Source organism: Lactuca serriola, chromosome 1, assembly GCF_051521515.1.
Source record: "Lactuca serriola cultivar US96UC23 chromosome 1, Lser_US96UC23_V15, whole genome shotgun sequence".
NCBI lineage: Eukaryota > Viridiplantae > Streptophyta > Magnoliopsida > Asterales > Asteraceae > Lactuca > Lactuca serriola.
In genome coordinates this window covers 255817053-255841877 of record NC_136408.1, presented here as the reverse complement: position 1 = coordinate 255841877, position 24825 = coordinate 255817053, and the positions used below count along the sequence as shown (strand labels likewise).

The 24825-nt window shown below is 34.9% G+C and overlaps 2 protein-coding genes and 1 pseudogene across 2 annotated transcripts; 2 read left to right on the top strand and 1 right to left on the bottom strand.

Annotated features, from left to right (window-relative positions):
- Positions 1-10389: 10389 nt before the first annotated feature.
- On the top strand, positions 10390-11288 carry LOC145050670 (uncharacterized). Its single transcript, XM_078998885.1, has one exon. The coding sequence runs from the start codon at positions 10405-10407 to the stop codon at positions 11134-11136; it is 732 nt and encodes a 243-aa protein (XP_078855011.1). The 5' UTR covers positions 10390-10404; the 3' UTR covers positions 11137-11288.
- Positions 11289-12292: 1004 nt separating this feature from the next.
- On the top strand, positions 12293-13329 carry LOC145067234 (two-pore potassium channel 1 pseudogene; annotated as a pseudogene).
- Positions 13330-16895: 3566 nt separating this feature from the next.
- LOC145073002 (protein FAR1-RELATED SEQUENCE 5-like) lies at positions 16896-18908 on the bottom strand. The gene has a single exon (XM_079019546.1). The coding sequence runs from the start codon at positions 18906-18908 to the stop codon at positions 16896-16898; it is 2013 nt and encodes a 670-aa protein (XP_078875672.1).
- Between the last annotated feature and the right edge of the window lie 5917 nt (positions 18909-24825).

The following is a 24825-nucleotide window of genomic DNA, read 5'->3' as shown; positions in this document are numbered from 1 at the left end:
CCTTGGGTGTGAACCATCAGAGGCACGCCGCTTGTTGTGCTAGCTACCAAAGTTTTGAAGAAGAAGGATTCAAAATTGTTTACAATAACAATCCTAAGGTTAGTTTTTCTTATCTTGTGAATTAGGTTATTCATAGGAAAGTTTTGTATGCTAGAGATTCATAGTATGTTGCTATATGTGAAAGACATAGATCAAACTAGGCTGCATGTGCCCTAATCAAACGAATTATTTTGATTGTTTTCCGTTTATGAAATTGTAGTTGTAACCTAGATTCCCCATCATATTTCACCCCCTTTGGTATCTTTCAACCGATATTAGGTCTGTGTAACATCCTGTTTAAAATATAGCGATTAAATAATAATCCCGGAACCCTGAGAAGCGATTCTTATTATTATCTTATATCATTATAGTCCAAAAGTCAAATAATAATTAGTGGGGTATTGGTTTCGGGGAGCCAAAGATATAATTTTGATTTCTGAGGGTTAAAATGTAATTTCGGGACTGTATTGTAAGGATTTTCATAAGTCAAGGAGTGTTTGGTAACATTTTGGACTTGATATGAAATGATTTTCAGAAGGGAGGGTTTAGATTGTAAATTTAGGACTTAATTTGCAAGAAGAGGAGAAGGAGGGGTGGGTTTTGTCAATATGGAGAATAGATTGGAAAGGATCGGGTATAAAACTGTTGCATCGCCTCTCCAACCTTAACCCTAAGGAGCGACCGTCACCTTAGCATTTAGCCTCCATTACCTAGTTCCCCTTCGATCTCTGGCGCCGCACCCCCTTTCATACATGATATCGGTCGGCGGCGCTAACCATTGCTGCTGTGAAAACTTGAGTCGCTAACCTGCTCCTTCTCCGTCCCTTCTTCTTGCTGTTCGTCGCTGCCGCTAACAATTTGGATACGCCGCCAATGTTGTCTTCGTTGTGGAGGTCTAAGAGCCCAGTCGTTCTTGTTTTTGTTGTGGTTGAGATCGAAGCCACCGTTGGGGCGGCGTTCAATTGAGAAGTGATTCTCATGTCGCCGTTGCTGTTGCTCGTGAGACGCGGTTTGCCATCGCACGACCAGACGTCGGGAATGGGGAAGAACTCCATGTGGGACGCTGGAGACCTTGTGACGGGAGTTTGAACCGGTTCTGTGGTCATGGGAGGGACCGGCCGGACCTGTTGACGTGGGATATCGATATAAACATACGTTGCCTCCCTTAGCCGCTGTGTTGCCCATTTTCCTTGCCGTTTTCGCTGCCTCATGCAACCAGGTGGGTGGCCGGAGTCCTAAGCAGAAGCATGTGTGTGGGTGTGTTTTCAGTTATTAGTGTGTGATGTGTATGATTTTGTGGGCCAGAAATGTAAAGGGACCACCATGGCCGCCAGCCATGGTGGCGGCCATGGCCACCATCCAACCACCGCCCGCCGCCACAAGGCCGGTAGGGTATGTGTGTATGTGTTCCATGAGTGTGTGTTTATTTGAATATCATGTTGTAATATTGTAATCATCGGAATAGTAAAGAAAATCCGTCACCACCACCGGCCGCCATGTCGGGTAGCGGCGTGCTTTGATTGCGTTTGGACCTCGTTTGGGGGATGTTTGGACAATGTGGGATCAATGAAACCATAATGGGCCCAATAAGGCCCAATGTGACCTAAAAGCCCAACCAATGGACTAATGGGCTAGTATTGGGTTGGAAAACCTTAGTTAGGGTTTGGAAAACCATAATGGCATAAAACCCTAATTTTGAGAATTCATTGGGACCATCAAAGAACAAGTTAATGGACCAAAGTAATTAGATGGGCTTTAGGATAGGCCCATGTGAGGACTTGGGCCTAATTTGGAAGATTGGGCCATATGTTGGGCCTTGGCCCATTACTTGACTTTTGGGCATTTGGAGTGTGATTTGGACTTTGGGCTTGGAACCCAATTATTAATTGGGTATTGTTTGATGTTGACAGTTCAGAAATCTGTCAATCAGCAGCTGGAGTGTACATGCGGGACTTCAGCAGTGCCAGGTGAGTTCTCCTCACTATATCAACAGGGTCTAAGGCACCAAGGCCGACCCTTTATGGATTGTATTCGGATTATTACATGTTATGCTTACTGATTTATATCCTGGTAGTTAGGATGGTGATATGCTATGCTTTAGTGACCCGGTTGGGTCGGTATCCTGGTATATAGGATGATGTTATGTTAGTGACCTGTTAGGTCGATATCCTGGTTATAGGATTGTTGCTATGCTTGTGATCTGTTAGATCGGTTTGAGTGTTATATATATACATGCTAGTGTTATATGATGTCTATGTGCACATGATTGTCCTGGTTATAGGATGATGCTATGTTAGTGACCGGTTAGGTCTGTATCTCGGTTATTGGGATGTTGCTATGATTGGCGATCTGTTAGATCGGTTTGACTGTTGTATGAAATGAGCTAGCGTATGATATTTATGTGCATATGTTTGTTTGATTGAGGGTTGGGTTGAGGCGGTCCTGCTTTGTGCTGTAGGGCAACATACCCGACGAGCGGTCCGGATAGGCTGTAGGCCTTATGTGGCGGTCCAGACGTGCCGAAGGCTCGAAGAGCAGTCCAGATAGACTGAAGGTCTGTGAGGCGGTCCAGTCAGGCTGATGACTCATTATGCATGTTGTTTTGCATTTGTTATATGATATGGTTATGTTTGTATAGCGTTGGTATTTTGGGGAAACTCACTAAGCTTCGGGCTTATAGTTGTTGATTTTGTTTCAGGCACTTTGAATGATTTTGGGAAGGCGAAGGCGTGATCGTGCACCTCCTTATATTTTCAAGATTGATTCTGGGAATACTATGATGTCTAAACTATTTTGAAAACAACCTGTAACAACTTAATGGTTTTAAAATGTGTTAAAAAGTTTAAATTTGGCTTGAATTTTATGGGTGTTACAGTCTGTTTCACCCCCTTCGATATCTTTCAATTGGTACTGGGTCTATTTCACCCCCTTTAGTATCTTTCAACCTGTATCGAGTCTATTTCACCCCTACAACTAGCATATAATCATAACAGTAAGTGGTATAGAGACAACAAGCACATACAAGCATAACAGGAAGTTGTCCAAAGATAACTATCAGCCTCTAAACATAATTTGGTGGGCCAACATTGGGGCCTTCGACCTACGAGTATAGTGAAGGAGACTCACCTCTCGATCGATAATCAACTACTTCTGCTCTCATGGTCAGCCACACTGGTGCTACACCACAACTAGATAATCATACAAGGTAAACCATTAGTCTACCCTTCAAAACCAAGAGTTGGCTAAAAGTCAACTCTAATAAAAAGTCAACACCTAGAGTCAATGGTTAACATTCCAATCAGCTCACCCTCACGTCATGACCTGTTCTCTGGTCACGTGATGAGAATGGACTTAAACCGACTGCACTCAGCGGTTTGACTCAGTCCCAATTCAGATTCCTCAGATTGGGACAACCTTACTTATCACATCGTGAGATTCCCATTTCTCATGTCATGAGACTTGTTCTGACCAACTTTGAGCATTAAGCTCTTAATCCATTAAAGAATTCTTTAGGACCTTCCTGAGGACCTTCCTCGGCCCTAAGGACTGTAAAAATCATAGCTTTTCAGTCATGCATGTCCAATGCATGACTTAGATACTAATAAGGTCAAACTAAAGGTAATAAGATCAAGAATCATTCTTGGAGTCTAAAACCAACACCAAAACTTAGATCCAAAGCCTTATATACATAAGATGTCTCAATGATCGATAAAGTTGCCAACTTTATGGATCCCATGCATGCTATACAACCCAACCATACAAAGAAAGCTCTAGAACCTGGATTTAGCATGCAAGAGGCAAAAAGGTAAGAGCTTTATGACTTACAGAGGTCCAAAAGCTCAGCAAGACCAAGAGGTAGAAGCTAGGTTACCAAAATGAAGCACCACAAGAGTCCTCTTGCACTTCAATGGACCAAAAACCACCAAATAAGCTCTTCAAGGTCATCGGCAATGGGCAAAGGTCTCAAGGAGGTCAAATATAGGGTTTACAGAAGGATAGAGAGTGATAGAAGCCGAGGATGGGCAACCCTAACTCTTTCATTCCATTAAATACTTGAAAATTAGGGTTTTGGGTCATCAGGACTTGCTCACGTTGTGAGGCCAGAATGAGTTTCAAAAGGTCAATGGTCACTCACGTCGTGACCCTCATCCCAAAATGTAACAATTCGATAAATTAAGTACCTTAAGGACTCATATGCAACAGTTGTGTCATCTACACAGATCACAAGAGCTTGAGATATCATATGGGTCAGTTGATTCTGAACATGAGGCATCGCATGTGGCTTGACATGGTCAAGGATTATGATTTTGAGATTCTTTATCATCCAGAGAAGGCTAGTGTGGTTGTTGACGCTTTGAGCCGCAAGGTGGCTAGTACTCTTGCCACCGATAGTCACATGCTTATGACCTAGTGTGTCCTAGTTTGGGTCCCAGTTTCTGGTGGGCTCTGGCAGGCTTTGATGGAGGAGGCACATAATTCAAGGTTCTCGATTCACCCTGGATCCACAAAGATGTATCGAGACTTGAGACTTAGCTATTGGTGGCCATGCATGAAGTGAGAGATAGCTTGGTATGTAGAGAGATGCTTAACATGTCGGATGGTCAAGGAAAAGCACCAGAGACCGCAAGGTAAGTTACAGGTCTTGGAGGTTCCCATATGGAAATGGGAGCACATTAACATGGATTTCATCACCAAGTTTTTAAGGAAGGCCAAGTTATTTGATGCTATTTGGGTTATTATTGATTGGCTGACCAAGAATGCCCATTTTCTTTCCATTCACAAGAGTTCTTCGACCGAGAAATTGGCAGACGTTTATGTGCGTGAGAGCGTTACTCGTCATTGTGTGCTGGTTTCCATCATATCGACTGTGATGTGCATTTCACTTCTCGGTTTTTGCAGAGGTTTCATGAGAAGTTGGGTACAAGACTATACTTAAACACTGCTTATCACCCTCAGACCAATGGTCAGAGTGAGCAGACTATTCAGACTCCTGAGGATATGTTGAGGGTTTGTGTCATTGATTTCGGTGGGAGCTCGGACTCATACCTTCTCGTAGCTGAGTTTTCGTACAACAACTATCATTCTAGCATTGGTGCACCTCTGTACGAGCTTTTATATGAGAGGAAGTGTCAAACTCCATTTTGTTCGGGAGAGGTCAGTCATTAGGTCATGGGGAGAACTGAGGCGGTTCTCCAAACGATGTAACTTATTTAGCAGACCTGAAAGAGGTTTAAGACAGCTTAGAGCCGACAAAAGAGTTCCATTAATAGGCTAAGGTCTGAGTTGGAGATTTAGGTTGGGGACATGGTTTTGTTGAAGGTAGCACACTGGAAAAGTGTTATACGTTTCAGGAAGTGGGGCAAGTTGGGCCCCCGATTTATCGGGCCTTTTGGAGGGGTGGCCAGGATAGGCAAGGTGGTCTACCGGGTAGATCTACTAGAGGAGCTTAGTCATATTCATAACACTTTCCATGTTTCTCAGCTTCAAAAGTTCCTGGTTGATGATTCGATAGTGGTTCCATTAGACAACATTCAGGTGGATGCATGCCTGAATTACATAGAGCGGATGGTGGTGTTCTGGATAAGAAGACATAGGCGATGCACGACAAGGTGGTGCCCTTAGTCAATGTTCAGTGGCAGCACTGGAAGGGTTCCAAGTAGACCTGGGAGCCCGAGGTGGAGATGCATGAGCACTATCCATATCTATTCTCAACTTTGGATTTCGAGGAAAAAATTAGTTTAAGTGGGGGATAATTGTAACATTTAATCCTTGTATTTATTATTATTAGTATTATGTTGAATTTTAATTTCAAGAATTCTACCCTATGCTGAGCATAGGATAGTCCGCTATACTGAGCGTAGGAGGGAGTTTGGACGTGGGGATTAAGTGACCTACGCTGAGCGTAGGTTAAGTTACATTGAGTGTAGGTGCGCAACACCAAAACCCTAATCCTTGGGGTTGTGGGCCCTATGTAAAGGCTCCAACCTCTTAAAACCCTCTCCATTCTCAACCTCCACCCTCCTAAGCAGCCACCTCGAAACCCTTGCCATCTTGTGAGAGTTTTGTGACCTTAGAGTGTTTAGTGTTCATATTTGAAGGAGAAGCTTTAGCTGGGAAAGCACTTGGGAAGCTCCAAGCTTATAGATATGGAATTTGCATCTTATAATCCTCCTCTAGAAGGTATAAAGTTTCTACCTTGATAATGTTTGGTGTTAGATCTAGTTACTCTTGAGATTTCTATGTTTTGTCTCCATAACCTTGGTCTTCAAGAGTATGAATTACTATAGACCATTTGAGTATCATTTCATTTTTGGTGTTGTTATGTCATAAAAATGAGAGCTTGTCACTCTCATCCATCCATGTATGGGTACTTGAGAAATAGATAGCTTTAGGAACCTAGGTTTAGATTTTGTGGTCTTGGTGACCATGCAAATGGATAAAGTCAGAGACTTTATCCATTAAGACGTTCATTTGGTATAGATATGAAAGTATGGAGAGTTGATCTTCTATTTTAAGGACTTAATGAAAAAGTTGGACATCAAGTGCTACGCCGAGTGTAAGCTTTGACCATTGATTTTTTGAATGTTGACTTTTTGAACTTTGACCGTTGACTTTGACCATGTTTGATTGTAAGTCAAATTGAGGATTTTTGGCTGTAGATTGAGACTTGGTCCCTGTTTGTTGTATAGGTGACCTGTACAGTCGGTTATTAGATATGTGATCAATATCTTCTAGACTGCAAAGTGAGGTTTTTCACTATACTTGTACTACAGTATGCGTCCTTGTATGTAGGATGTTGCTATAGTGTAGTGATCTGCTAGATTTAGTATTTCTGTACGATTACATGTACTTGCTGGTTATTGATTACTGTTTTCATATGTCGATATAATATGGTTGGATTGAGGCAATACAATTTTGTGTTGTAGGCCAACAAACTTGGAGCAATCCAACCGTGTGTTGTGGGCCTAAGGGAAATCCAGTCTGAGGAGTGTGGGCCCGGGAGCAATCCAGTTATATACTGTGAGCCAAGTGTGCATGTATTGTATATGTATTGTTGTGTGGGGTATTTGGGGGAACTCACTGAACTTTGACTTACATTTGTTGATTCTAATGTTTTCAGGTACTTCTGATGATTGGGGCAAGACAAAGGCGTAATTGCACACATCCTCATGTTATTCTATGTTTTGAGAGACTATTGATACTCTGATTTTCTATGGATTTGATTGAAAACAATGGTTGATTATCTTATATAATAGTATTATAAGGATGTTTTATTAAAAATGAAAAAAAATTATCATGGTTTTTGGGATGTTACAATTTAATCAACAACTATATACATAAAGCTTGTGATAGGATGTTGAGGTGTGTTCTGCGTAAGAAACAAGATTTACTTTTTTATGTGGTATTTGGTTTACGTCCGATTAGACCATAATTTAGGTAGCGTGTCTCCTATGATGGTCCTTTTAGTTTAATTGTTTCTTATGTTTTCTTTTCTCTAAAAAAGTTATGTATATGTACATGTAGTTTTGTTATGGTATTTAAAAAAAATATTTACCATTCCTTGGTACTTTGAAAAATATCATAATAAAAGTGTTGTGGTCCCCTTATAATTTATATTAGAATTTTTTTTAACAACGTCTCATTGTTTATCGCTTGTCCATGGAATTCGCAGCAACGCTTCATATTTTAAACACACATGCAACTGCTACTTTCATTTTTACGGTAGGTTTAATTTAGCTTATTAAAGAACACTGTTCAGTTTTTTACACTACCAATATGCTCCAACCTAATTTTTAAACCCTGCATTCAAGTTCACAAAATACCTAATAGTTTAAATAATTACCATAAATGGATGATGAATCCTTATGAGTTTTCTTCCTTTAATAACTACACATATATAAATTATGGTCCGTTTGAAGTATATTTAACCCGTCATGGCATCAAATCATTCAATGATCTGTTTCTTGGAGCTTGTAGTTGATCGTACATTCTAAAAGAAAAAACTTTTTGTTCGTAATTTTAAAGTTTCATAGAATATGATTTAACAAAATCCCCCAAAATGTAAGGGGCTTGTCAAAGATCACTAGATACGAGAGGATTTGCTTGATAATCATATCATATCATATTATATTATAAAGGAAACATTTTTCTTTTCATAATATTCATTTGAAACTCTTATGTATTTTTCCTTTCACCACATTCATTAGAAACTCCCATGACTTTTCAATTTCTTTCTAAAATTATAAGTTGGTTAATAAGGTTAAATAAATAAACTAAATTTCAATTTTAAAATAATATAATTACTTCTACTTATAAAGTTATGTCTTTAACTTTTAATATATTATACTTAATTTATTAGATTTAAAATGTTGTTGTATGTAAACCATTATCCGTTTAAATCTACAACTTTTGAAAAGTTTGGACAAAATATTTAAATTGTTAATTTAAATATAACATATATTTCTATATATCTATATCATCATATCATATCATTATATCATCATATCATATTATATTCTAAATGAAACATTTTTTCCTTTCACCACATTCATTTGAAACTCCCATGACTTTTCAGTTTCTTTCTAATAATAATTATAAGTTAGTTAATAAGGTTAAATAAATATCAAACATAAAGTGTAATTATATATAAACTAAATTTCAATATTAAAACAATATCTTTACTTCTACTTATTAAGTGATTTTTTTTTAACTTTTAACATATTATACTTAATTTATTAGTTTTAATATATTGTTGGATGTAAACAATTATCATTTTAAAGATACAATTTTGGAACAATTTGTATAAAATACTCAAATTATTAATTTGAATATAACATTACAGGGTGAACTTAAATATAAATTTTAATTTTAACTTAAACAACCCAAAGAATATTTTGTAAATAGTTAAAAGTGATTAATTGTAGTGTTTTTATAATAATGATTATAAGTTGGTTAATAAGGTTAAATAAATATTAAACCTAAAGTGTAATCATAAATATATACTAAATTTCAATTTTAAAATAATATCTTTACTTCTACTTATAAAGTTATGTCTTTAACTTTTAACATATTATACTTAATTTATTAGATTTAATATGTTGTTGTATGTAAACCGTTATCAGTTTAAAGCTATAACTTTCGAACAGTTTGGATAAAATACTTAAATTGTTATTTTAAATATAACATTATAATGTCAACTTAAATATAAATTTTAGTTCCACTTAAAAACCAAATAATGTTTTGTAAATAGTTAAAATTGATAAATTGTAGTGATAAATGCAAAAACTAAATTGTAATATCAATTTAACTAAAATATTTCCTAAACATATTTTTATAATCGTTAAAAGTTTTCAAATAAATAGCTTAAAATAACTTACAATAACAATAGTTAAAAATAACTCTATATAAATGATTATATTGTTACCTTTAAAATCAAAAAACAATGTTTGATGTTTTAAATAATTATAATGATAAAAATTAAAATATTAAGTAAAAAAATTTTTAAAAATAAATTAATAGTAACAACTATAAATAACATTAAACCATATATTATATTTAATTTTATTCATGTGTAACACGCAGGTATAAATCATTCAAATGATTGAGATTATGTACTTATAATAGATGCATATACTATCATATAATTCAAAATAAACAATACATTATATCAATTTAGTATACGAATTATTATATCAAATTTAACAGCAATGTTATTGCCATATTAAAAAAAACATATATTTGTAAAGACTTCAACTATATATGTGTTTCTGCATAACGCGCATACATTCGCCTAATAATATGTAAATAGGAAATAAATTAGATAAAGATTGTTACGTGGACAATGATGGAGCATAAGTTGGTCAAAGGTTTATGATTTTGCATAAGTAGTTCACTCCACTGGACAAGCCACCGGTTGGCACTGCAACCAGAGTAAGGAATATGATAAAAGGGTGAAGGAGGACGAGGAGAAGAACCGAGTTCTCTGATGGCATGGTTAGTAGAATAACATGGAATATGGTTTCTCCCCGATAAGAGAGTTCTCTAGCACGACGCCAGAGATGCAAAGATTCATCGGTGGTTTCGTTGCGGTTCTCCAACGAAATGATGACAATAGACGACACATGCAGATGACGATGAATACAAATTGGGGGAAAATGACATAAAAAAAATGGGCCACATCTTTTATTTTACCTTTTAATAAAAAAAACACTATTAAATATTTATACATAGTTTAGTAAAAAAAACATAGTAAGAGTGTAAAACTTTTTGTTTGGTTGGACTAGTAAAAATAGTTTTGTGGTTCAATAACAAAATACTCAAGTTTGGTGGCCAAAGTATCTATCGAACTCAAATGGAGCTCAGTCCATGACCACCACTCATCGACAGATATCTCTTGATCTCTCCATCTTCGTTTTTCAAAGGCTCAAAAAAACAGAAAAAAGAAGCAACATGAAGAGCTTCACCCTGAGATCTCAGTTTTACACCCCAACTCACATTAATCTCATCGCCAATAACCCTTCGTTTCTCGTCTCCTCCAAAACGAAATCACCATCTCTCTTAATCAAAAAACCAAAGTCCTCATCACAAATCACTAAATCCCCTTCAAGAATTAAACTTTCTAATAGACCCCTGTTGATTGAATCAGAAACAGTCAAAATCACAGAAAAACCCAACGACTCGTCTTCAATTGAGAAGTTATCTGGAGATGAAGAACTTCACCTCTTAGACTTATCAGCAGAAACAGAGATATTCATCCCGTTTGGCGACAATTCGAGGTATGTGATAGTAGGAGCTGTGTCCCTAGGGTTCATGATGCTTCTTATGGGTTCCGATAACCACCAAACGGCATTAGCTTTTGGGCCAGAAGGGCCATTGATGGAAGATTTTTGGGATAATATGAGAAGATATGGGCTTTATGCATTGACTGTGAGTACTGGTGTTCTATATGCAGTTTTTCAGCCTCTTTATGAGTTATTGAAGAACCCCATTTCAGCCATTCTTGTTTTGACAATTCTTGGAGGTGGATTTTACATTGTTACTCAAGTGGTTTCTGCCATGATTGGTATCAACGAGTTTAGTTATGATTATTATTACTAGTCCAATGCCCATGACGATGGTAATCATGAACATGGTTAATCTATAGTGATTTTGTTGGGTAATAGCAAATTACGATAGTTTTGATCTGTTTCTTGTGTAATGTATAATGTAAGATGATAATAGTTGGGCATACTTATCACCTTATCCGTGAAGCTTGTGTCTTTCTTTTCTTGTATGGCTCACTTGATTCGATTGAGATAGAAGGATACGATAGTTTATTCACAACACAATTTGTTTTGTTTGTTAACCACAAATTGTTTATTGATTGAAATTAATCCATAAATCGTACATGGTAAGAAATAGAAGAAACACCAACCAAATTGGTATATTTTCTTGTTAACAACTCAATATCAAACTCCTATAAAGATCTATACATTCATAGACAGTTGTAAGTTGCTATGAAGTGACTAACAAGATGATACTCAAAACAAGAACAGATAATCGAAATGCTTCATGTATTGATTGATACTCAAAAACAACACATGAAAAACCTAATGCTTATTAGAATTTGAGGAGTCTAGTTCTCAACCTTCTTATAAGCACCGATGCAACAAACAAGATATATAAATAAAGTACCTAAATTAATTACCCTTCCACTAAGGTGCCTTTTATTTTACGTATTTCCCCTTTTTACCCCTCCTGGAATATTTGACTTGCATCTGAGGTATAGCATAAGTTTTCACAATTGTACGCTAAATTCGTACTCAAATTACAAATTTTTATTATTTTATTATTTTATTTTATTTTTAAGGTTATAGTCATTTCATTTGGATTCAAAAAGTTGAACTATCGATTTACTTTGATTGGTATTCAATGTCTCATTAACATGACAACAAAATATTTGGGTTACAACATCTAGATACCAAAGTGATTGGGCGTTAGTTAAATGTTGAAATATATCCTCCAAATAAATAACATCCATGTATATATTATTCCATATTTTGTCCTCAGTCATATATACCATCCTTTGTCATATAGTAAAAGATATTAGCATTACGTAGCAAATGTTTGTAAATTATGGATCTTTTCAACACCCAAAATGGATAATCAAGCAACCCTTGTCCATATATAAAGCATCAAGGCCACAAACTACTTCTCTTGAATTCACAAAACGTTCCTTTCTTTCATATTTTTCCTTGTTCTAATTACATGCATGATGGGTGATGATGATACGAAAGAGGCCTTACTTGCAAGAGGAAAAGAAGACGAAAACAAAGCATGTTTTTACCCATCATCAATTTCCACAGACCAAATAAGTTTAAAGAAAGTGTCAGTTATTTTAGCTGCTTACCTTACCCTAGGAACCATCTGTTTTTCCCTAATTCAAGATCAAATCAGTGGCAAAAAAACCAACAAAATCCTTGATTCCATCTATTTCTGTGTCATCACAATGACAGCTGCAGGATATGGTGACGTAGGACCAAAAACCAATTTGGCAAAATCTTTAGCTTGTATCTTTGTGTTTACAGGAATGGCTCTTGGTGGTTTTGCTCTTAGCAAAGCAGCAGATTACATAGTTGGAAAACAAGAAATCTTGTTTGTAAAAGCGATACACATGCATGAGACATATGGTCCAAATCAGATCCTTAAAGAAGCCGAAACAAATAAAGTGAAGTACAAGTTTTTTACTATTTTGACACTTATTATCTTCCTCATGACTGTTGGAACTTTGTTTTTGTCAATTGTTGAACAATTGAGCTACTTTGAAGCTTTCTATTGTGTCTGTGCTACAATCACGACATTAGGATATGGAGATAAGAGTTTTTCGACTCAAGGAGGACGTTTGTTTGCCATTTTCTGGATCTTGATTACTACTGTCTGTTTAGCACAACTATTTGTGTATTTAGTGGAATTATGGACTGATAATAGACGACGAATGCTTGTTCATTGGGTACTTAACAGGAAGTTGACGATTCAAGATCTTGAGAAAGCCGACCTTGATGATGATAAAGTTGTCAGGTATATTTGAAACACCAACTTTCCATGTTTACTTTATTTATTATTATTTTTTTCTATCATTTGGCTTTGTGTTTTCACAGTGCTGCAGAATATATTGTGTATAAGTTGAGAGAGATGGGGAAGGTGAGCAATGAAGATATTGCGATTGTGGTTGAAGGGTTTAAGAATCTTGATGTTGACCACTCAGGAACATTGACTGTTGACGATATAAAACTCATGGAATCACAATCTTGATACGTATTTATGTTGGTGAAGTTCATAAAACTTTGATTTTGCCAACAGAAAATTGTTTTTTTGTTTTTTGTTTTTTTTTCATGAATCTCGAAATTCTAATCCTAATAAGAGAATAAGTTTATTCTCCTTTTATTACAGATCACCGTATTGGGTCTCCTAATTAATGTCATGTCGTTTGTGAACTGATTCTTCATTTTAATTTTCAAGTTTTAAATTTGTCATTTTATTTACATTAAATTAAAATAAAGTTAATATATATATAAGAAGATATAATTTCACATATTTATTTAAATCAATGATTATAATTTTATATAATTAAAAAAATATCTCTTAAATAATAATTCATTTAAAATAATTGATTAATAGTTTTGAGTTTTTAATATGAATATTTACTTAATTTTGTAACTGTGGTTCGCCGGGTTACAAACTAGTTTATTGATAAATAAGGATCCTTAGCTGCTCTTGCCACATGTAATATTTTAGTTTTTTTAATTTAATTAATTCCACATGTAATTTTATGTTTTTTTATTTATACAAAAGCAAATTTATTTAATTCATTAAATGTATTGATACTATTAAATGTAATTTTATGTGTCCGTTTTTGTGGTATCACACATATGAATTCAATTATCGTTCTGTCACCCCCACTCTCACAACTATTCTGATATCATTTCCTTATAGTAAATAATTCACATTCTACAATCATAAAAGGCACCATATGAGAATCAATGAATCACTATACTTTAATTTTTCATTACAACGAGACACATACCTTTGTTGAATTTGCAATTTATTCCTCAACAAAATCAACAAAATTTTACAGAGAATTGAAGTTAGGCTAAGACTAAGCTAATGATTTTTATAATGACACAAAATATATCAATAATTTAGGAAATACAGTGGGTTCCATAAACAAAATGGCCTTTAAATACATTTGTTATGCATCGTATTACCATAATTTCACATATCTAAGTCAAACTACATAACTAATCTCCTTCAACTCATTCTACATACATACATGTATGTTTTTTTACTTCGTTCCACTTATACATAGCATCATACGATAATATGAATTGACTTAGTTTACATTATGTGTTAATTGAATACTTCAATTGGATGTTTAATTACATGTTTGCTAAAATATCCGTATTTCACACTCTATATGTTGCTAAAATGACTTAGATAAAAACATTCCTGTGATATTTAACTTCAATTGTATATAGAATGATATAAGGGAAATTGAGTAATCTAACCCTTATAAACGAGTATTTTTTAATAATAACCACATTATATATATATATATATATATATATATATATATATATATATATATATATATATATATATATATATATATATATATATATATATATATATATATATATATATATATATATATGGGCTTTGGGAATATATGTCTGTTATATAGCCAACTTTACGCATAGAACCTCCAAAACCCTGTCGTTTCATATAAAAAAAGACCCACCACCGTTTTCAGCTGATTTTCTTCCTCAAATACTCATGTGATCATTTTCTGACGTATCGATCTACACCTCCCAGATTGTCCTTTAATTCCATTCTCGTGCTACTTCCTTTTTCTTTATCGTTTTACTCCAATCATTGGGATAGGCAAAAAAATTGAATATGAAGAATTTTGTCGGAATCTTTCTTACCGAAGAGTCAAATACGACGAACATATTAAAGATTGAAGACGATCAGAACTTGAAGACGATCAGAACTGAAATAGGCTTACTTTTTATCCTAAATTCCCTTTCTCTATCGAATTTTAGCAAAGCCATACAATACAGAGACGTACCCAGTGTCTTAAAGTCGTCAATTTCGTGTTGTTTCCCACTAATTGAACTACACTGTTCACTACGTATTTAGGTTATCTAGTTGGTGGGTATTTCTATTTTGTTCAGTATAAGCTGTCAGTGCTTGATCACAGTAGAATTTCAGGTTTGATTTCTCAATTTAATCTTGTTGGGATTTTCTTAATTCTCTTTTTTACCGATTTTTGAGGTTTGGGATTTAGTATGATAGTATTCCAAATTGTTGTATGTCTAATTCATTAGTTCAATTTGATGTATATCTTTTCACGTGAGATGTACCGGAAACCAGTTGGAAAAAAAAACCAAATTATAGTTTCTTCAAGAGATCAGCATGTTTATGGTTGAAAGCTTAAGTCATAAATTCATATTAATCTGCATACACACATTTGACATTATAACTAATTATTTGATATTGATTCAAAAAAACATATTTAACAAAGTTAGTATGTAGTTTTTTTACTCAACACAGGCATGATGTTCCAGGAACTCTAGTGTTGTCAGCAAGAGCATCAGAATTATTGAGCACATATTCTAACCTTTACAGATTTGCATATTTTTTGATGTCAAATATATCAAATAAGAGTGGTAAAGGTATAAGAGTGGGATGGCATGCTGGTTGATACATCATGTTTACTTTAAAACCTTTTTAAGCCTTTCTTTTTGGTTTTTTGGTTTTGTGTACACAGATCAACATGGATGCATCTAATATGGCTTAGTTCACAAACCAACAGCAAAGCTACAATATATAATAGTATATATTGCAATTTATGCAACTAATTTTTATTAAAGGGTCATCAATGCTTTTGTTATTGCTTGCTCTCTATCTTTATTCAGGACGCCCACATTCGATTGCAAATGTCAGACATTGCATCCGATTGCAAATGCCAATTATTAGACTTGATGTCAAGAAAAATTCTTGTTGTAAATTTATTTTTTAAATTGATTATGACTATATTAAAGTAATGATTTATAGTAATTTTTTTTTCTTATTATAGCATTTTACTTTCTATTTTTATTTCTATTATTGCATTGTACTTACACTTTGTTTCATTAGTGCATTGTATCATAGAAGGTACACTTGGTGCATAAAATATTTTATAATAACAGACTCAAAGAATGGTGATCGGATCTTATACACAAACATGAAACAATTATTAAACAGTAAATACCAATAAGAAATGAGAGCCCATGATACTAAATCACTAATTAAAATAAACAGTATAAAGTACATTGTGAGTGGAGAAAACTCAAGTATCAAATAACCAATTTTGTTATTTTATTATAGTAATGAAAACTCTCAAATAACCAATTTCATTGGTTTATGTAAATCAAATAAAAAAAATTCAGCTAGTTCTCTTATTCTGTACCACCCCTAGAATAACTTTAAAAAAATAGCTTCATTGTTTCTCTTGTAAAGCCTCCTCTACCTATACCAAAAAGAAAAATAAAAAATGAGCATTAGATTACAAAAATTATAAAGCTTAAAAAAATACCTTTCTGCTTGGATAACCAGTAGCATAATGACCCAGACCCTTGCAATGAGAACAAGTTCTCTTTTTCTTTGCCAGCTCCAAAGAAGACTTAATCCTGTTTGCATTTTTAGGACGCCCTTTCGTGTTAGTAAGAAAAACTGGATCTCGAATAGATATATGAGGCATCATGTCTAACTGGGAAATTCCTACACAAGAATCTTGAGGTACGTTTTGAGGTCCATTTGGCTTTTTCTGAATAATTTCATCTTCTAAAAACTTTATCACTAAATTGTTGAACTTTTTTTATCTTTGAAGGGGAGTCTTTTGCATGTTCGATTGCTTTGTTATAGTTTGCACGGACATACCATAGGGTTAAGGCACTAACTTCCTTTTCGGTATTGATCTCATGCATTCCGACGCTATGACTACCCAACCTAAACCTTGCATCAAGTGTCCACCTAGGTAAAATATAATGGTCAGGAAGGGTTTGAACATTTCTCTTCTTGATCACGTATAGACTATGTTTGCATAATATGCCATATGTTTCAAACTTAGCACACGAACATCTGACATCCACTTGATTCGTGAAACGATAACTAACAAATCTCCAATGCGCTTTATCAATATCCACTTGGCCAACTCTATATTTGATTTCTTCTGTACATTTGCTTAATGTTTCATGAGTTAAATTTTGTGTAGCTTCTATCCATTCTTTTTTAAAAATGTCAAAAATCTTTTTGGTATAACATTCACCTGCTTTTGCTTCTATTGGATGAACAGAAGATAGAATTGGCTTCGAGTTCATAGTCTTAATGTCTTCATCTTCTTCAACGGCTCTTCGAGATTCAACTGCTTTATCATATTGAACTACAAACTCATTCAACATTGTCTTGGAATTTACAAATCCATCAAAAAAGGAATGAATGCTCTCGCTTCGTCCACTGGTTGTCATGCCAGCAAAAAAAACATCCTTTAAGTAGGCTTTAACCCAATGTTTTCGTTGGTTATACATATCGATGATCCAACAACAATTTTCAAGGTTATACTTACCACGCATAACTTCCCACTCTGTTTCAAATTCTTCAACTGTATCACTTTTTACCCACCGTCTATAAGACTCCTTAAAATCACTATAATGGGCTACAAGCGGTCGGAGATGTTCAAGCTCATGCTTCTTAATATGCCATGCACAGTAGCGATGTCGAGTGTTTGGAAACACTTTTTTTATTGCATTACCGATTGCTTTATCTTGATCGGTTATCATTGCAGATGGGTGCTTGTTGAACATGCACTTTAAAAAATGCTCAAATAACCAACAAAAAGTTTCTTCCTTTTCATTTTCTAGCAATGCACCACCAAACAGTATGGTTTGACCATGATGGTTCACCCCAACAAATGGAGAAAATGGCATCTTAAATTTGTTTGTCATGTATGTAACATCAAAGACAACAACATCTCCGAATTTAGTATAGGCATCCCTTGATCTTCCATCGGCCCAAAAAATATTTCGAGGAGACCCGTCCTCAAATAAATCCACAACAAAATACTGGTTATCATCTACTAATGCTTTATCTTGGAAATGTTTGATAAGCCCGTAAAACTCTTTACCTTTGTATTGTCTTCGTTGCTCAGATAATATATCCACACATTGTTTTGAAGTAACATCAAGATCCTGTGGAGTTTTCATTGAATTAACAGCCTTTTTTATTTGGGAAGGCTTTAATCCTGATTGACCAAGCTCCAACATAAGAGATTTACATGCCAATGAACAATGAAGCTTCCCATGAGAACGATGCTTCATTACTTTTGTAGGTGTAACACTTAACTCATGATTGTGGGTATCGTTAAACATGTCCGCAAACCATATCCCATCTTTTCCTTTTGAAATTCGAAGCATTGCTTGGCATCCGGTCCTCAAATTTCTATGTTGTTTCTTTGCAACCCCAGAACTATTAGCCTTCAATCTTTTAAAGCCTTGTTTATTGCAAACATACATTTTACGGTATGGCTCATTTGTCGTCTTGTTTTTAAAGGCCCAATGAATTCGTATACCAAATCCATGTAAAAAAGCATATTGATTATAAAACGTATATGCATCATGAGGTGTACTAAAAACCTTTCCAATGATACTTTCATCTCCATCATGACCCAGATTTACATTGATATCATTTATTTTCTCGCATTCTAAAGTTGATTCTAGATAACTATTTGCATCAATGTCGTTAACCATATGTGTTTCAATAGATTTGTCTGCTACTTGTATTTCTGTGTTCATAGTGAATGACCTGTAGTACATATAAACACAAGAACTTACATTTTAAACATTTTTTATAGCTAGAAAATATAAAACCGTAGAGCTTTCAAACAAAGTATAATTTAATATGTTGCAAAAAGAACCTTCCATTATTTACTGTCAATAAGGTAATATGTGCTTTATAGAATTAAAGAGGAGAAAAACAAAGTAATTCCTATTATTTTCTTAATAATTGGAATATACAACATGATCTTTCAATTTTCTTTTCTATGAAGTAATTTATTGGGCTTTGAGCATAATAAACGAATCATGGATAATGTTATTATACTACTAACCCAATTTCACTGTACATCACATGGGAATGTGTTAATTTTAATTTAAATAAGATAAACAGTGCACAACTTTATTATTACCGGGAAATATTTAATTACTACCTGGAATGGAACAGGGGATGTGAATTTGAAGAAGACAATCACTGCAGGAAAATTAACGACTAAAATCGACCTGGAACAAGCGATGCAAAATCAAAAAAGACGATATTAGGGTTGAAGATGATTAGTCAATAAAGAATGATCGTGAATACTTAGATCGAAAGAAGGAAAGAAACCATATGCTAGGAAATCGTAAAATCAATTTAAGGATTTGATTGTTCATCTACAAAACGACGTCGAGTTTTATATTCTATTCCTAAGCTTAAATACCTAATAGCCATATATTCCCTTTTCCCATATATATATATATATATATATATATATATATATATATATATATATATATATATATATATATATGGGATGCCTATATGTTTCCGCGTATACTTAGACGCTTACCTCCAATGATTCATATTTATCTCTTATAACTGCTTAAAGATGAGTATGATTTTCTCTACAAGTATTCGCCATTAAGATTAAGGCACTTGGAAAACTAAATCCTTCTTGTATTACTTTATTCTTTATGCCTTTAAGTGCTTAACAAAATTAGCACCACAGGAAGACACAAAGTAAGCACCAAATCTAGACTTCAAACTTCAAAAGAAAGAAACTTGAAAAAGATGAAGACTCTATGAACTCTTGGAGAGAAAAAGGAACCAAAAACTAACTCATTTCATACATTATATTGTCTTGTGGATTCCATGCTAGGTAAAGTAAACCCTTATTATACTATAAAGTATTCTAAAAGCATTAAACAAAGGAGACAAAGCATTGAAAAAGAAGGATGTAAGATAGACATGTAATCTTCCTTACCTTAGGCATTTTTGGCCATAGGGACAATAGACAGAGACAAAAATGTTTTTCTAGTTATTTTAACCCAAGACCAATTAACTAATTCAACTATGGTTAACCAAAGTATCCAAAAGTTTGTACATGACTTATTAAATCATACCATATGATATGATTACTAGTTATACTCTCTTTAATTATTACTTTCACAAAACAATAATTATTCCCTAATTAAATAAAAGAATTGCTATTATTTATTAATAATCATATTAATATTAAATATACAAAATGTGCCGACTTGATAATGGTGTGGCCCTATAAGATCATATATTTTTAGCAATATCACTCAATAATAATTGTTGGGCATATAGATCAAAAAATGTCTCACTTGCACAAGATTCATTACAGATTGACATAGACAATAGCTGACATCTAGCAATGAGCTACTACCTCTAACAACATACAAAGGGTGTCAACTTATCAACAAGCAATTCTAGGAGCTCTAAGCTATAATTGTTACTAAAGGTCAGTTATTCCTTTGTCTCACACATCATGTTGAAAATGAGATGTGGATCGCCGTTAATCTCATTTAGTGTTCAACTTTTAGTAAGGCCTTAGATGTCTAACTCTCAATGAATAAGAGGAACAAATCCCATCTTGAATACATACGCCCATCATCTAGTTCATTTCATACCCCCACGATGGCCCTTATGACTGCCTTTTACATAACAACGTTAAACCATGTCAAAGCACAAAAATTCCTACACGTTAAGTCCCAAATATGTATCTCAGGTCTAAGAATACAAACATACTACCTTGACCTAAACATCACTCATGACTACGATCCGTAAAGTGATTTTGATGTGGGTTCGGTCCAATACTTATTCTCCTAATCAAGTACCTACGAAGTTGGTAGAAAATCTTGCTCTTCTCATCTCCATGAGAATCACCCAATCCTCTCATATTAGTCTTACCACATAGATGCTCCAACAACTACGAGCAACTATAGACATTTGGAATAAGCTAGTTATTCAAGGTTTAAACATGCTAATATAGAACGCAACAATTATTTTGTAATGTCCCACTTTCAATGATATAAACTTTCCATTTTTAGATTAATAAATCGTTACTACATAACATTTCTATAAAACCAAGGTAATCAATATTTATCAAAACATCATCAAATCAGAGCAATTCAAAGAATACGAAAACATGTGGTGTGTGCTTTGCAATCATGCCGAGCTCTTTCATTTGAAAACCGAAGCACCTGAAACATAAACTGAAAACTGTAAGCACAAAGCAGCTTAGTGAGTAACCTAAGATACCACATACCACACATACATAAATCACATACTGCGCCCCCACCCTCCATTGAGCCTCGCCCCGTATCGAGTCCTACTCGACCTTGGGCCCCGCTTGAAGTACATATATGTCAATCACCAGGCCCCGCCTGGCATTGGGCCCCATCCGATACATACATAACCATATAATCATATAAACATATTGTTGGAAAAGGTGTCTAAGCCCATAACTATAATTTGTATGTACTTGACCCGATAGTAGCATGGTCCATTTGGGTTGGATTCATCAAAGCAATATGTTAGGAGGGATATTTGAGTAAGAGGTTATTTATGATATATTAATATATTATAAGTATAATATATTAATTAAGGAATCATATTATTTAATTAGTATTGGTAAAGAATTAATTTAAGAACTAATTTAGTGATAAAAAAGACTAATTAAAATGATACATATGAGTTGGGCTAAAGATCCATGGTTTGATTTGTGATGGGCTTAGGGATTAAATCATGAAGTATTTATTCAAATCAAATGGATGGGTCATGGGCTAATGTGTATAGATTAGGGTTACACATGACCCTTGATATTCTACACACACACACACACACACACACATATATATATATATATATATATATATATATATATATATATATATATATATATATAAGCTTGAAATCGGTTACACCTTGCATTCTAAGAACTAGAATCTAATTTCTAGTCTCCTAAATCTCTTTCATATCCAACCTAATTGTTCTTGGTGTTTTATGATTCCATTTGAGGCATCACACTATTGGTGGTAAGCTTTCTTTAGGCCAAGTTATTCAAGCTACTACACAAGGTAATACTCTAACTAGTTAAAAGGAATTTTGTCCTGAAATTAAGACTAAGAAAATACACATGGACTAAGGGAAAAGATGAGGATATTTATATTTCATTTGATCCTCCTACTCCCAAGTGAATTCAGGTCCCCACTTTGCATTCCACCGAACCTTCACTATCGAAATACGACTTTGTTTGGTTTGCTTGACTTCCTTATCCATGATTTCTACCGGTTCTTCCACAAAGTTGAGGCTCTCATTGATCTCAATTTCCTCGAGGGGAATAACAAGAGTCTCGTCAGATAGGCATTTCTTTAAGTTTGATACGTGGAATGTAGGGTGTACGTTGTTAAGTTCTTGAGGTAGTATAAGTTTGTAAGCTACGGGCCCGATTCGTGAGAGGATTTGGAAAGGCCCAATGTACCTTGGATTCAATTTGCCACGCTTTTTCGAAATGTATTACACCCTTCCAGGGTGAGATCATTAATAGAAAATGGTCGCCAACCTGGAATTCCAAGGGTTTTCGTCGTTTATCTGCGTAGCTTTTCTGTCTGTCTCACGAGGCTTTAAGTCGCTCCCTAATTTACACTATCTTCTCTATAGTCTCTCGGATGATTTCTGGACCGGTGAGAGAACTGTCAGGGACTTTCCCTTTAGTTAACTCAGTATCACCCACTTCAGCCCATCCCAGAGGTGATATGCACTTGCGGCCATAAAGGGCTTTATATGGAGTAACCTTTATGGTAGAGTAATAACTGTTCTTGTTGGAGAACTTGATAAGGCATAAACGAGTATCCCACGCCTTTCCAGAGTCTATCACACAGGCTCACAACATATCATCTAGAGTTTGAATAGTCCTCTCACTCTGTCTATCAGTTTGCGGATGGTAGGCTGTACTCATATCCATCCTAGTTCCTAGTGCCTTCTTTAGTGACTGCCAAAACCTCAAGGTGAATCTACTGTATCTATCAGAGATAATAGATATAGGAACACCATGCAGTCGCACTATCTCTCTCAGGTAGGTTCTGGTCATTTTCTCCATTTTGTTGGTTTCCTTAATTGGTAGGAAGTGCACGGATTTGGTTAGACGATCCATGATCACCCAAATGGTATCGAGACCACCCTTTGTCTTAGGCTGCTTTGTTTTGAAATCCATTATAATCCGCTCCCACTTCCATTCAGGTATTTCCGGTTGTTGTAGCAAACCTGAAGGCTTTTGGTATTCGACCTTAACCTTGGTGCAAGTAAGATACTTGCCCTTGAAGGTAGCAATCTTTGCTTTCATGTTAGGCCACCAATATAGCTTTTTGAGATCCAAATACATCTTATATAAACCCGGATGAACGAAGTATCGAGTATTGTGCGCTTTGTTCAAGACCATGTCTCTAACTCCACCGTGTTTCGGTGTCTAGATCCGATCAATGAGGTATAAGGCTCCGTCACCTATGGCTTATAAGTTCTTATCCATTCCACTTAGGGATTCACCTGCCACATTATCAGGTTTTAAGGCTTTTTGCTGAGCCTCCTTAATTTGTGTGGACAGAAGTGAATGGATTGTCATAGTTAATTCTCTGACTCTATGACCTGAGTACTCTTTCCGACTTAGGGCGTCAGCTACCACATTAGCTTTACCGAGATAATAATGAATTTTGCATTCGTAGTCATTTAGTAGCTTGAACCACCATCAGTGTCTCATGTTGAGCTCATTTCGATCGAATATATGTTAATGGATTTTGTGGTCTGTAATGATAGTGTTTTTGGTACCACACAGGTAGTGTCCTTTAGATAAGGTATCACATATTCCTCCATTCTAGATATCCAATAGACTTGAGACATGGATTTTGATCATTCTCTCAGTCTATGTTCTGTTTCCTGATTTCCAATTTATGACAACTGACAACAGACTACAATTGAACACATCAAATTAGTCTCGTCTTGGCCAAGTGCTTATGTGCCATCACTAAATCATCGAGGGGCCTATAGATATCACTTTTATCCCACTTTGGGTAAAAGGAACGGATAAACTTCGACTCAATGCTTGCTTGTACTCAGTCATCGAATCACACACAACAATATGTTTTATAACACCAAGTTACTGATGCGTTTACATATTATCAATGTGTAACCAACTTGCAAGATACAACTCACACATCTCGGTTTCAAGAATATAAGATATTATCGTCTCACCAATCACTCGTGAAAAATTCATGAAGTGATCCAAGTGAGCGTGGGTTTAATCCAATGCTCAAATCATATTCATAAGCACTCATGAACGTTGAAGCAAACATTTGCTTTTGTCTAATACACTTTAGACAATCCACACACCAATTCACGACAGTCTTCATTCATACCTACTTCCAACATATGAACGACTGTGGTCCGTTCGAATAATTTGATTATTCTGAACCAATTTAATTATTCAGGAAGTCAAAACATGCAAAGTGAAACACAAGAATAATACTAATCCTATATGGTCCCAAACCCTTGAGTATAAATAAAACACCTTTTATTTATCACCATATCGATTACTCATTATTTGTTGTTTCAGTTAATTAACTTATTACTTGAATTATAACAACAACTGTCCCATGCTCT

What these genes read in the sequence shown, in the direction of transcription:
- LOC145050670 (XM_078998885.1), top strand. Translation starts at nt 10,405, where the DNA reads ATGACCACCACTCATCGACAGATATCTCTTGATCTCTCCATCTTCGTT.
- LOC145073002 (XM_079019546.1), bottom strand. Translation starts at nt 18,908, where the DNA reads ATGAACACAGAAATACAAGTAGCAGACAAATCTATTGAAACACATATG.